Raw genomic sequence first — 14,991 nt, 5'->3', positions numbered from 1 at the left:
ATAACAAAATAAAAAGGCACATTTTAAAACAAAGTACCATATGGATACTGTCCATTTTAAAAAGGACAAAAAGGTGTGTAAAAACAAGGGGAAAATTAGGGAAATATAATGAGAGTACAACGAGGCACTGAAAAATACTATTTTCTCGATCTTTATTCTGTATTTCCTGGTTTTAGTGTGTAAGCTTTGAAATATTGACTTCACCCAGAAAATCTGAATGAAATAAAGAAAACCCTTTGATAATACCTAAGGTACCTAAGTGAAATATAATGCTATATTCAAGAAACTGCAGGGAAATGAAGGTAAGTTTCAAAATAAATGAATTCTAGAGTTTTACAGGTCTTCTAACCCAAACTAGTTTCCACGTCTCACCTTCATCATTTCTCTCATTTCCTTTGGTCTAATTAATCAAAATCCTTCCTAGAATGTTCATTTCTGGCCAGTATGTCTTCCTGAATATGAATAAGAAATAAAATACCATTTGATGTTTGAAATTATGGGGGGTAATCTCAATGACGGAAATAGATGACTGGTAAAAGGGAAGCGAATGCCTGATTAAATATATTCATGAAGATGTCAAAGGTTTATAAAGCAATATCTGGGGAGGAGAAGGCTGTAGGACTACCAGGTCTTCTCTGGCGAAGGGTGTTTCCCGAACTATCACCACGATGGACAGCAAAGGGTTGTCACTGAAAGGTATGTGCAACAACTCCCTGAGTTGTTGGCTTTATCAGCACTCCTGTGGGGTTATTCATTTGAAATTTTAGCTAATATCCTCATTGCAAGAGGTTTAAGATTTACAGAGTTTAGAAAAGCTATCTAATCGTTGCTCTAAAAAGCAATTGTACAAGGGCAAAATAGAAGAGAGTAACAGTTCTCAAATGGAGGAATCCTTCTTCTTCCAGAGACACATGGTTAATGTCTGGAGATGTTTTGAGTTGTCTTAATGTGGGGTGGGGTGTTACATGTATCTTGTAAGTAGAGGTCAGAGATGCTGCTAAACATACTACAATGTATAGGAAAGGTCCCAGAACAAAAATTTATCTAGTTCAAAATGCCAATAATGCCAAGATTGAGAAACCCTGAACTGGAATAATACCACAAGTGTTTTTAGGTCCAATTTATCACAACTCCAGAAGGCAGATACTAACATTTTCTGGTTCCCAGGCCTCTTACATGATTTGGGCAAGATGGGTCAACCTGATGAAATTTGCAATTCTGAAGTCAAAATATAGACGATAGTAGAATTCTCTTATAATACTTTGTCAATTGGGTTTAAGCCAAATGACATTTCAAAAGGAAAAACAGGCTAGTAACAACTAATCTCCTGTACTTTCTTGGTTGATATTTGCAAGAAAAAAAATTAGTATAACCATAAAGTTTATTTTATGAAATGAAGAACAAAAATATTTATCTATTTTATCTCAACTTGGGCTGTGAAAATCTTTCAGAGGATAAATGTACATATAAATGTACTCAGAGTTAAAGAATATCTATCCAGTTATGAATTTCCTAGTACCAATATTCCAATTTCACTATCGGAAAGCACTTTTTATTTATACCTGCAGATAAAATATCCATCCATCTACATTACATGACTACAATGCATATAAAATAAACTTTTGAAAAACTTATGTTTTTGAAAAGTTAAAAGTCTCTGATATGAATCATCTCACAACATCAAAATTTTTGTTTAGTTACAGTCTAAACTTTTTTTTAGATTTTTTTAGGGATTTAGGTTTAAGTATTTTTTCACACAGAAAACTTTAGCACTTGCCTAGTTTTATCTTGGACATTTCCAATTACATTTATTGAAGATTCCATAAAAACTTAGTTTTTTGATCAACACATTTCTATACCTGGTATTCTTTTGGAGTCATTTAAAGTCCGGAAGCTACTTTAATATGTTGTTTCTTTTCTTTTGAAAGTGTAAAGTACTGATATGTTAGAGGTCCATGTCTGTCCATCTGCTGAAAAAGCAAGTGTATGCGGTCCCTGTTATACATATGCAGACCAAGAGCACACAGGTGTGTGTGATATGACATGAGGAAGTGAAAAGATGATGGTATTGGCATCCAGCCTCCTCCACCTGCTGGAAGGGCACTGGGGGAAGATCACTTAACCTCTCTAAGCCTTGTCTTTCATCAATATAATTTGATGATAATAATGAAGACTGAGACTATCTCACAGGGTTACTGTGAAACAAAAAATTTTTTTAAAAATTATAGTTTTGGGGAAAGTGTCAAGCAAATGTACAGGGTTATTAAGGTGAGTTAGCAGATCTAGGCTACAGCATCATTTTTATATTAGAATTCTCTGTATATTTAATATTAACAATCAGTCAGTCATGTGCTTATTCCTATCAAGCATGAAGGTAAAAGAAACTGATCAACTGTGCTGTTCTTGCCCTTTCAGTGTCTAAAATGAAAGTATTAGTCAACAGAGAGTTAAAAAAAAAATTACAAACTCCTAGAGAGCCAAGATGCTGAAACTTTGCAGAAACTCCCATAACACTCAACTATCTATAAGAGAATGACCTAAACCCTTGGGCTCAGCATTAATTTAAGCTCCACATGTTTGCAAGGTACAGAAGCATGTCTGGGAGCAGTACAAAAATGTAGGGAGTTCCCTACTTCTCAAACTATGTATCTGTACAAATATAATTATAGATCTAAATGTACACAGTGGAAGGTGTTGATTCTTCCCACCCCAGCTATGGCAGAACCAACTCTGGCTGTGGGCAATCGGGAAAGATGAGACTATCCTCCATAAGAAGACCATAGGATAACCTCAGTTGAACAGATCATCTGAGAACGGCTCCTGTTTTTAAGCAGGGTCACTCCCACTCCTGCTGCTGCTGGTATCAAACCTACTCCTGTGCAAGAGCGTGGCCTCCCTGCCCGTCTGTCCCAGCGGGGCTGCCAACTGCCAAGTGTCCCTGCGAGACCTGTTTGACCGTGCCGTCATCCTGTCTCACTACATCCATAACCTCTCCTCCGAAATGTTCAATGAATTTGTAAGTACCACAGTCATGGCTTCTTCCCAGAAGGAACCTCATCGTGAATGACTGGGCTACACCACACTTTAAACAAGAAAGACACATTGGGCAAATTTCAAATTATGTATCGTATAGGCAAAAAGAGGCCTCAGTTAATAAAATGTGGAGCAAGAAAGGGGACCGTTTCATGATATCCCAACAATTCTTAAAGAGAGGACTCATTTTTTAAATTTTTATTTTTAAAAATTTACAGAAAATTCTAAGTGCCTTTATTAGTCAGCTTGGGCTTCTATAACACAATACCATAGACTGGGTATCTTAAACAACAGAAATTATTTTTCTTACAGCTTTGGGGGTAGAAGTCCGAGACCTAGGTGTTAGCCTGGTCAGGTTCTAGAAAGGGCTCTCTATTTCCCAGATTGACCTCTCCCTTTGTCCTCAAATGGGGTGGAGGGGGTGGGGGGTGAGAGGGAGAGAGAGAAAGAGAGAGACAGAGAGAGAGAGAGAGAGAGAGAGAGAGAGAGAGAGAGAGAGAGAGAGAGAGGAAGACTCTCTGCCATCTCTTTTTGTAAGGACAATATCCTATTGGATCAGGGCTCCACCCTCATGACTTCATTTAATCTTAATTGACCTCAATAAAATCCTATCTCCAAATACAGAGTACATTGGGGGTTGCAACTTCAACATATGAATGGGGAGGGGGGGTGGGGGGGACAGACACTTAACATAAAGTAGTCTTAGGTAGGCTGAGGAAAAGGAAGCATGTTGATTCATCTAGCACACTAGGTATTTAATAACGGAAAATTGCACTGCAGTGAATTGGGGGGATTGAACAAAGTTAGACTAAACTTCATGTTAGAAAAATTAATAAAAGTTAGCTTTTCTGAACCCCAAAACACTATAAATTATTGTTCTGAGATTTCCAGCATATACATTTAGAACTAAAATAGAAGGATTAGTTTAGAACTGGAAACAATTATTCTCTTTCAGATTAAGGTATTTTAAAAGTTGTATGTTAACTCTTTCAGGTCAATCAAGGATCCCACAGTAGATTAGAGTTTTAATAACTCAAAGAGTCTCCATAAAGAATGTGACTCATGTGACTCAATGTTTATAACAAATATGTGTTCATATAGGTCTTTTTAATCACTAATTTTTTATTCGTCTTCCATTTTTGACTGGCCATCTTTGGTCTTTGAAATCTTCCTAGCAATCTCTAAATTTTCACTTTGGCTAAAGATTCGATTTTATCCGTCAATATGTTAGCTATTTTTTTTCCGGTTCTTATTCTCAGTCCATTGCTTAACATTTCTTTAAATTGTGTGCCATTTTTCTGACTTACCATTTTGTTATGATCAACAAATTGTAGTCTGTATCAGTCATGAACATAGTAAAGTATATGCATGGATTCAGAGATTAGTCAAAGAAAAGCCATAATTTAATAATGCCTACTAAAGAGCATATTGATTCTACATTGAATAAGAGATCAAATGGCTAAATACAAGCACATATACACTGTGACATTTGGTTCAAATACTAAAGAAAGATGATACTTAGTAAAACATTTAATTTTTCATATTTTTGGTATTTTTAATGTTTGCTTTCCAAATAGTAACTTGTGCGAAGGTTGAAATTTAACAAGGGAATAGCAAAGAAAAGAAGAGTTTGGAATTTAGAACAGTTAGATGGGAAAAATAATGTGTTTAAAGAGATAATAGAAAAGATAAAGGGGTAACTTCCTTAATTCTTTAGTTTCAATTTTTAGGTGGCTCTCATTAAAAAAAAAAAAAATATATATATATATATATATATATATATATATATATATATATATATATATTTATGTATCAAGTGTGTTAATATTTTGGTAATGGGTTTATTGATTCAATGCCCAAACAGTCCTAACTGAAATGCTTGATCACTTCTAGGATAAACGGTATGCCCAGGGCAAGGGATTCTTTACCAAGACCATCAACAGCTGCCACACTTCTTCCCTCCCTACCCCTGATGACAAGGAGCAAGCCCAACAGACTAAAGTGAGTCTTTTATCCAGGTTTCTCACAAAAAAACTGAGACAGTGTACTGGTATTACCATGTGGTTGATTATTAGAGGTACCATAATAAATAATGGTAATTGCACATTCATAGCAAAAAGCAGGAAGAGTAAGCAATTAACGAAAAATGACATTATGTGCTTGATGAATTATCAATAAAATCAAATGCTGACTAAAGATTGAAGCAACAAAATAAATAACAAATCTATAAATTGTCCATGCAGACAATAGGATGATAACCAATGCCTTAAATCCAGGACTGCATATATTATCCTGTATGAAAACATGAGATGAATTGGACTTTCATGTGTAAAATACAAGGTTTGCAAAATTCATGAATATGTAAGAAATACAAATGCAGTTTTATTTACAGCATGTTACCCAGTGGCTCCTACAAGGATAGCATTTCTCGTTACTGACCACTGCACCATTTGAGCATCTCTTCTGGACTTTCGAAGATTTCCGTCTGATCCTTCTAATTCTAATTCTCTGACTCCTACTTCTTTTTTCATTCTTCACTCACTCCTTTGCCATCTCTTATTTCTCTCCCCAAAGCAGGTCCTGTAAACGATGTTTTACTTCTCATGACTACAACTATTGCCCCTGTTCTGATGACAAGATACCAACCCCCAGTTTCAATTTTTTTTATCATTATAATCTCTCCCTTTTGATTTCCTGCCATAACCATGGTCAACATGATTTAAATGATTTAAAATAAACATCTTCATATATTTACCCCCCATAAACACAACCTGTTCTCTCTTTACAACTTTGTTAATGGTACTAGCATCTTTTCTGTCTGCTAAGCTTATTAATAATTATGATAATGATAATAAAATAAAGGAATACAGTATAGAAGCAGGAGGAGAAAGAGGAGTTAAAATTTATTGAGAGTTACTACATTGCCAGACACTGTAAAAAGCACTTTATGTGCATTACTGTATTTAATCATCACACAAAATCCTATAACACAACGTACTGTTATTAAACTTACTGAGAGAAGGAAACTGAGATTTGGAGAGCTTATAGAATTTGCACCAGTCACATCAGCAGCAAGCAATGAGTCTGGGCTTCATTCAATTCAAAACCCTCACTCTTGACTGTTATGCTTAATGCCCCTAGCAAAACTATATTGCCATCCACTTTCCAGTCCCTTTCTTTCATATCCTACTGCATGTTTCCAATGCAATGTTTATCCCATTCTTCTCTATTTTGCATTTCCCTTACCACCAGACTTCTTCACGGACATCGAAGAAGTAAACCTTTTAAATCAGAGATGATGGCCTCTTTGGAGTTTCACGCATGATCTTTGTAGTAGTAAACTAGAGGGCAAAAACTTCCATTGTGAATTCATTTAATGCTGTTATTCAAGATAGCATTATGTCATTTTAGTCACCTGAATACAACAAATAGATTGTTCTGATAGCAGCATGGGGCAGGGTTGATAGATCGAGGGGAGCATGGTTCTGAATTCCACGACTTCTTCGTTATCTTTCCTCTAATATTGTAAAATAAAATTACAAAGCACAAATGAATATGTTAATGAACCATTTGATTCATTAATATGAATGAATCTTTGGGTGAAAAATGATTTGGACACTTTGTCATTGATACTGGGGGATTCTCTCTTTCCTGAGTCAGGAAAGGCACATAGGGGGTTCCAACAAAATTATCTGGTTTCTCCCCATGAACAAGCAAAGCAGTCAAATATAAAATAATTCCCTGAAGGGGTCAATGGTAGAATTCAGAAAGAAAATAAAATTAATCATACTATATAATTAGAACTTTCATTAGAAGTAGTTATTTAAATAAGCCAGATTTTTAAAACTTTTAGCAAAGTGTAAGCCAATTGCTTAAAGTTTGTATTTTTACAAATTTTATCATGTACAAATAATTTTACATGCACATAGAAATAAAAGAGATATTTATATTTAGGTCAGTCTCTCTGAGCAAAAATCGCATGTAACCCATTGTATTGTGCTTATTTGAATGTCATTATTTTAATGGTTTCTTAGCACGAAGACCTTCTGAACCTTGTGCTCACTGTCTTGCGCTCCTGGAATGATCCATTGTATCATCTAGTCTCAGAAATGCGTGGTTTGCAAGAAGCCCCAGACACTATCCTATCAAGAGCGATAGAGATTGAGGAACAAAACAAACAGCTTCTAGAGGGCATGGAGAAGATTGTCGGCCAGGTGAGGGGCCTCTTGATGCTTGTTTTTCTCATTTATGAAAGAGGTGACCTTTGGGATGAGGAATTAGTTCTGAAATATCTCACTCTGTGAGGACTAGATTTAGTCATTTTACATGCAAGAAGGGGATGTATCTTTTCTGAAATATTCTTTGTTTTGTATGCTTTATTTGTATGCTATTAAATGAATCAAGACCTCGTCATTTGTAGAGATAGATTCTATTGCAAGTGAATCTTAGCATTCTATTGTGATGGTTGACAGGTGCAACCTTCCCTACTCTGCAGACAAATCTACCCAAGTCTTGGCCCTTCCCAGGGATAGGCAGTTAAAATATTTTCATGGTAAAGGAAACTGGAGAGTAGAATCTGCAAGATCAATATTTTCTTCCAAGTATCCCAGGATGTCTGTTATTGAACTTTTGCTCATATTCTTTCTCTTTTCTTCCTACACCAAAGCATGAGAGTGGGAAGGGAGAAAAGAGAAAATCAAAAGCAGACTGGATGGTGTTTCTCCCCACTCCCCCGACTCCCTGATAGACAACTTTGTTAGGGAAGGAAGGATGCTGAAAAGATGAGGCCATGACGTCAATACTGTTCCAACAAGCACTGGACTTCAGTGGGACACAAAGGAAGGGGATGTATTTTTCTGAAATGTTCTTTGGTTTGTAATTTTCAGAAAGTTGTGTCATCCTAAATTTTGTTGGGGGAGGGCTTCAAAAATTAAATCCACACATTACATTTAATCTCCCCCAAATAATTTGTCATATTTAGATTGAGTTAACATTCGCAATCTATATCTCCATTTAGATGGGATCATTTCAACATGTGTGAGATAACATCTAAACATCCTTCTGAAATTCTCAGAAATATTTTATCATCTAAAGAACAATATATGATTATAGGAATCATGACAGGAGCAATTTTTTATTTCTCTTATTGTGCACAAAGTACATGTTTTCTGTCACTTTGATCATTGTATAGGAGAAGAATATATCCAACACAAACACAAAGCACATTTTTACCTTGGGATATATGAAATAAACACCTAGATATTCAAGTCATGGCATATCTGTTTTCTTCATTACCATGGGCCTTCTTTCAGAATTCACTAGTTTGTTCTATAACACTTCATTTTCTGTTCTTTTTATTTTACCACATATTTATTTATTCTTGTTTAGATATCATTGTCCCTTGCACAGTAAATTTTGTCTTAGGGCTCAAACACCAAAAATAAAAAACGTAAAACAAGACAACAAATGTGCGTGTACACACACACACACACACACACACACACACACACACGTTACTAGGTTGGTGCAAAACTAATTGCAGTTTAAAAGGTCAAAAATAATTGCAAAAACTGCAATTACTTTTGCACCAACATAATAAATTCCAACAGGGAATACCAGGCTTAAAAAAATATATACTTTGTCTGCTAGAGAAAGCTATTTCAGCGATCAGAGTCTACAGTCACCCCACATTTCTACTTAGTAGCTCTCAAACTAGCTCACATCCCTCATTGCCAAGCTGTTCCTCTATCTGGTCTCTCAGATCCCCTGGGACTTCCAGCACATAGAGGCTGGTAGAGTGCTGAGCAGCACAGCACGTGCTCCTCCCTAATGTTGTTCAGTGGCCTTTTGTTATCACAGTCAGGCTGCCACCCACCACCGACCCCTCACTACTGTTGGATTGCTGCCGGCACCCGCCTCCTCATAGGTACTTTTCCCAGCACCTCCGACTCCACAGACCTCAAAAGAAAGCAGCTCTTCCTCATAGAAATTTGGGGGTTACCTGTCATGGGTGGATTGTGAAAGTATCCTGACTACTTCAGCAGGTCATCTTAACCTTAGTCATCACTAGATGATCTGCACCTTAAGACATCAAGTAGAGCCCTCATTGTTTCTAAGGTCTCTGGTACATAGACTAGATGGAGAATAGAATGGGTTCAAAGCAGGAAAACGATCAACGCAATTATGGCGGCCTGTTGGAAGGAATAAAGCACATCAGAGACAAGATTCATAAAATGAATTCATTCCTCAAGTGAGAGAATTGAGGCTAGCTCCTCCACTGTGCCTTGGTCACATTTACATCTACATTGAAATAGCAACGTTCTGTTCTCCATCTATCTACTTCTACACAAACATACTACATCTGTGATTACATGCATATGAGAAAACATACTTGAGTTGTGCTTCTAATTTTTGGATCACAAATAGATTTCTGATAAACTGGCTCAATCATCCATGCCTCTGTCTATTGACTTTTACATTCATGTCTCTTCCACAAAGCTTAATTCAACAATTAGAAGGATAAAGAGAAGCAAATTCTAATAATATAGTTAAAGTCACTATCTTTTTGGTTATTAGGTTCAACCTGGAGTGAAAGAAAATGAGGTCTATTCTGTCTGGTCGGGACTTCCATCGCTGCAGATGGCTGATGAAGACACTCGCCTTTTTGCTTTTTATAACTTGCTCCACTGCCTACGTAGGGATTCAAATAAGATTGACAACTATCTCAAGCTCCTGAAGTGCCGACTCATCTACAACAACAACTGCTAAGCCCACATCCATTTCCTCTATTTCTGAGATGGTTCTTAATGATCCATCCCATAGCAAGCTACTTTTAGTTTTATGGCTTTTTAATGCATGCTTGGTGTAATGGGTCTCATCTTAAAAAATAAAAGCTGACTCCTTAGAGGCAATTTGTCAAAGTTTCTTATCTTCATTTAATAGAAAATCAAAAGACAATCCATCACTACTATTGAGAAGTTCCTATTAAAATTTGTCACAAATAGCAGAAGCTAGCATTATAAATAAGACAATTATCAGCTTACTTAAGAATCACAGTAAGTTATTATGGATCAGGTTATTAGAATCAAATAATTTGACAATTATTAATCATGCTGGTCATGCTAACAAGAAGATTAAATGCTCAGGATTCTTTATAAAAGCCAGATATATACGAGGTCAGATAATTAAATTCACGAACTCATCCTAGAAAAAGTGCTACATACCTCATTGCTGAATATAACTATGGTGATATTCAAAGTACTCCCCTTGGGAAGCTATGCACCAATGCCAGTGCCTAGTGCACCCTTCAAAGCAATTTTGGGACTCTTTTCTAGAATGGCCATTAGAGCTGTCATTGTATGACCCTTGATGTCCTGAATGTCATCAAAATGTCTTCCTTTCAATATTTCCTTTATCTTCGGGTAAAGAAAGAAGTTATTGAGGGTCAGATCAGATGAGTACGGAGGGTGTTCCAGTACAGTTATTTGTTTACTGGCTAAAAACTACCTCACAGACAGTGCTGTGGGAGCTGGTGCATTGTCGTGATGCAATAGCCATGAATTGTTGGCAAAAAGTTCAGGTCGTCTAACTTTTTCATGCCACCTTTTCAGCACTTCTAAATAGTAAACTTGGTTAACTGTTTGTCCAGTTGGTACAAACTCTTAATGAATAAACCCTCTCATATCAAAAAAGGTTAGCAACAGCTTTGCAACAAGTTCACGAACTTAATTGTCAGGCCTGGTACTAGTATCAGTTAACTTTCTCAGTGTTATATAACATACAATATAAGTAGTATCACACTGTAATGCACCCAAATAACAAGAGGTTTACTGAACAGTCTAAAATTATTAGGATACTGTCTTAGTCTATTTGGGCTTAGTCTATTTGGGCAGATTATAAACAACAGAAATTTATTACCACAGTTCTGGAGGCTAGAATTCCAAGATCAGGGTGCCAGTATGGTTGGGTGAGGGCCCTCTTCTGAGTCACAGACTTTTCATTGTATCCTCACAAGGCAGAAGGGGCTAGGGAGCTCTGTGGGTCTTCTATATAGGAGCACTAATCCCATTCATGAGGGCTCCGCCCTCATAACTACCTCCTAAAGGCCCCAACTACTAATACTATTACCTTTGGGGAGTAGGATTTCAACCTATGAATTATGGGTGGGAGGACACATTGAGACTGGCAGATACAAAAATGAAATGTTTTTATCCTTCTCCAGTGGCTGTCCTCAACCCTGCTCCTGAATTCCCATCTCCTTAGTATCATCTTGGACACATTCCATATGTTCTAGTCACTCTGGGTCTAACAAGTCCAGTCTATTCAAGTTTCCACTACATCCCATATTCACCCTCTTCAGTATTTTCCTCTTCCCTAGTATGGCTCAGAGATCTAACAGGGAAAGCAGATGTGGTTAAGGTGTTTTTTCTTAAGGTATTTTCCTTAAGGTATTTTCTTCAAGGTATTTTTCCCCTCCCTCTTCTGAATCTCCATTTCTCTGGCTACGCTGGATAAGACAGAGGATAAGGAGACATGGAAAAGGATTGACATCACTGACTTATATGGTGTTATTGTAGCCTTCCCATTGCTGAATAACCTTGAATTCCCTCTGAGTGGCAAGTGTCTCTCTTGTGATTTCCTAAGACATTCACAAGTAGGGACACCTCAGTCTGTGGTTTCTTTACCAGGGGATACTCTCTGGCTCAATTCTTCTCTTTATCCCATAGTTCTGCCAGTTGCAGTATTCTCCACAGTGACTACTATGGTTACCCTTGTCTCACAAGCACCTGGCTGTAGAAAATTGGCTCAAGTTCAGTTATCTACATACCAGCTGACCAACAGGAAACTCAGGCATCATAATAACCACTCTAAACAACTGAGGTGCAATAATACTAAATTGCTTCTAACCCCTTCCTGAGGTCTCTTGACAATTGTCTTCTCCTGTTCACAGAGTAGATCAGAAAGCTGGATTCATAAGCATAGATTAACAGGAAAGAAATGCCATTCTCTCTTTCTTTTAGAACCAATGATTAATTACCTCTGTTAATAACTATCTTAGAGAGTCGGCCTTATAAACATTCCCTCCTCAGCCACTGAATTAGAACACCCTCCTCATACACTTAATCGTCTATTGATTGAGACTGAAGAGAGGTGACTGGGTTAGAGCATCTCAGCTTGTTCAGCTGCCTCTAAACAACCTAGGTTGGTCTCTTGCTTGCTTTCCTTAGACAGTAGTGGTACACCAGGCTTCTTTTGCAGCAGCTTTAGGGCTTTATCAGGAATTCCTAGACAACAGACAAGAGGAAATATTCCCTCCAACATCCTAATAGACACAAAATAAAAAGGTAGAAGGGAAGGGTGATGAAGAAACATGAAGAGGAAAAGTGAATAAAAAGACTTGGATTGTGAAGGATGAGATGCTATTAGAATCTTCACCGTATTTGGTGAAGACCTAAATTTTATACCCTAAGAGCAAATATCTCATATTTTCCTTTTACCTCTCTTTCCTCTTTTCTCTTCCTTTTCCAAAATTTTCCCTTGTATTAGAAGTATTCTTTGCCCTTAATAATTGACTTGCAATAGTCTAGAGAAGAGCAGAACTTGGCACCTCTTCAGATTAGAATTTAAGGCAATTTTCTCCTCCTATGCAAAGAAACATTTCTCACACGTACAGAAACATTATCCACCCAAACCAATCTCTTTCCTCACAGCCAGAATTATTTTTGTCTGAGTCTTGCTCTGGCCATTAGCTGTGATGACCCAAACCTTTCAGAATACAACAGAATACTATGCCCCAAACCAATCTGTCAATCTTGCCTACTGCTCCTGCATGCATGTGAAATGCCAGCTTTTTCCTAGTTCAGCTTTCTTCTTTTAACAGATATGAGGGTATGGGGGAAACCTTTATGAACTTGCTTTCTAAGTCATTTAATGCTGAAAACAACTAATTCTATTGTGTTGACATTTAACTTCCTTTTCTTCAATTTCTAGATATTTCCAACAGAGAGGATGGTATTTATCAGGGGTGAAATTTGGCAATAAAAGGACAATGCAATTGTATGAAACATAAGTTCACCACTAGCCCACATACGTCTTCATGCATTCTTCTCTTAAAGAGTTTATTCCAAGCACAGATTTAAGACTTCAGATAAACAACTGAGGTGATGATATTAAAAGGCTTCTCCCTGTTTGACCATGACATATAAACTGAATACTGTAGTTTTCAGACAAAATTGAGCAGAGCCATAGGTGTTCTGTAGAGACAGCAAGGGGTAGCTAGAAAGAGGATATTTTGGAAAAAATGTAACAATCACTCCCTTGCCAACCAGAGTGAATCTATATTTTTTCCGCTTTTACAGATTTCCATATAAGATTTTTTTTGAAGGAATGGCCCTTCTATAGCAAGAATAACAGCAGTGGTTACAAAACAAAACAAATGAAAACCCTTCAAACTCACTGATCTAATAGATTAGTAAATCATGTGTCATGGCTACTAAAAGGACTGAAAGAAAGGTAAGAAAAATCTCTATCTCCCAGAAGCGGGTTCCCAAGTTGTAGAGAAAGACAATATTGCATAAACATGCAAATTACTATCCAATATGGTAGAGAAAAGTCAGTATAATAGGTGATGCTAAACAAAGTGCTAGAGTGAATTAACAAACAGCTAGGAGACATCTAGATGTGGGAACAAGGAGTTTTTGGAGGACATGACTGTGATGGTTTTATGATGGCATTTTGAAGGGTTGATGGGATATCGACAGGCAAAAATAATAAGACAGCATATCTGTCAATTAATTTAGAATCATTTTATGATCTAATTATCTTCTACATCCTGAGCAAAAGGAACTGAGATGTCAATACATACAACATTATAAGATATTAGTAAATTATCAACTTTGATGAAAATACAAAAACTGTTCAATTTATAACAGACATGTAATACCTCTATTTATTATGCTCCCATGATACACTATACACACAACTGTAAATAATATACACACAACATAATAATGGGGAAAACCATTGTAAGGATTGTTTACACATTGTGGAGGATCATTTACGCCAATTTGTAGAGTTTGTACTTATTCTACCAAGTAACAGGAAACCAGGAAATTTTAGTGCAAGAGAACAGTATGTTTATAATTGGAAAGTAGAACATTAATCATACGCATATATAAAATTTTGTAGGCTCAATTAAGTAATCACCATTAACCCTCTTATTATTCCATCAATTCATCTACTGCTAAATACTAATCCAAATTTTACAATAGATTTCTTTTCCTCAAGGGTTTAAATTTCAAAGCATGCCAAAAGCAGAGCAATGGTTTTGAGGGTTTTAAGAGAGTAGGACTGTTAGAGAGCAAGAAGCAGTCGAGAAACAAGTTGGAATATTATTATGACACTCTGAAAGAAATCAAACAGGGCTCTGCCTAGCGAAAAGCAATAAAGGATGTGAGAGATCTAGGAACCAGCAATAAGTCTTGACTATATGGAGGGAATGAGGTCAACATAAGAGTTGAAAGGCACCCAGTTGCTGGGTCATAAGATAGCTCCATTTTCAATTTTTTGAGGAACCTCTATACTGTTTGCCATAGTGGCTGCACCAATTTGCAATCCCACCATCAGTGCACGAGGGATCCCTTTTCTCCACATCCTCTCCAGCACTTGTTTGTTGATTTATTGATGATAGCCATTCTGAAAGGAGTGAGGTGGTATCTCATCGTGGTTTTTATTTGCATTTCTCTAATGATTAGTGAGGTTGAGCATTTTTTCATATGTCTGTTGGCCATCTGTATAGAGAAATGTCTCTTCATATCCTCTGCCCATTTTTTAATTGGGTTGTTTGTTTTTTCAGTGTTGATTTTTATGAGTTTTTTTTAAATTTTGGATATTAACCCTTAATCAGATGCATCATTGGCAAATATGTTCTCCCATTCAGTAAGATAACCTTTTTTTTAT

General features: G+C 36.7%; 1 protein-coding gene across 2 annotated transcripts; it reads left to right on the top strand.

The window, feature by feature from the left end:
* Window positions 1-668: 668 nt before the first annotated feature.
* PRL (prolactin) lies at window positions 669-9,801 on the top strand (the record flags this gene model as incomplete). Of its 2 annotated transcripts, none has more annotated exons than XM_081055873.1 (5): window positions 669-696; window positions 2,835-3,016; window positions 4,927-5,034; window positions 7,068-7,247; window positions 9,610-9,801. In XM_081055873.1, 5 exons carry the CDS (start codon window positions 669-671, stop codon window positions 9,799-9,801), a joined length of 690 nt encoding a protein of 229 aa, XP_080911999.1. The 2 variants fall into 2 exon arrangements, with proteins under 2 accessions (XP_080911999.1, XP_080911998.1); XM_081055872.1 differs by having other exon boundaries at window positions 2,832-3,016.
* Between the last annotated feature and the right edge of the window lie 5,190 nt (window positions 9,802-14,991).

The sequence above is a fragment of the Rhinolophus hipposideros genome (assembly GCF_964194185.1).
Source record: "Rhinolophus hipposideros genome assembly, chromosome: 8".
NCBI lineage: Eukaryota > Metazoa > Chordata > Mammalia > Chiroptera > Rhinolophidae > Rhinolophus > Rhinolophus hipposideros.
This window is presented reverse-complemented; position numbering and strand designations above follow the sequence as displayed.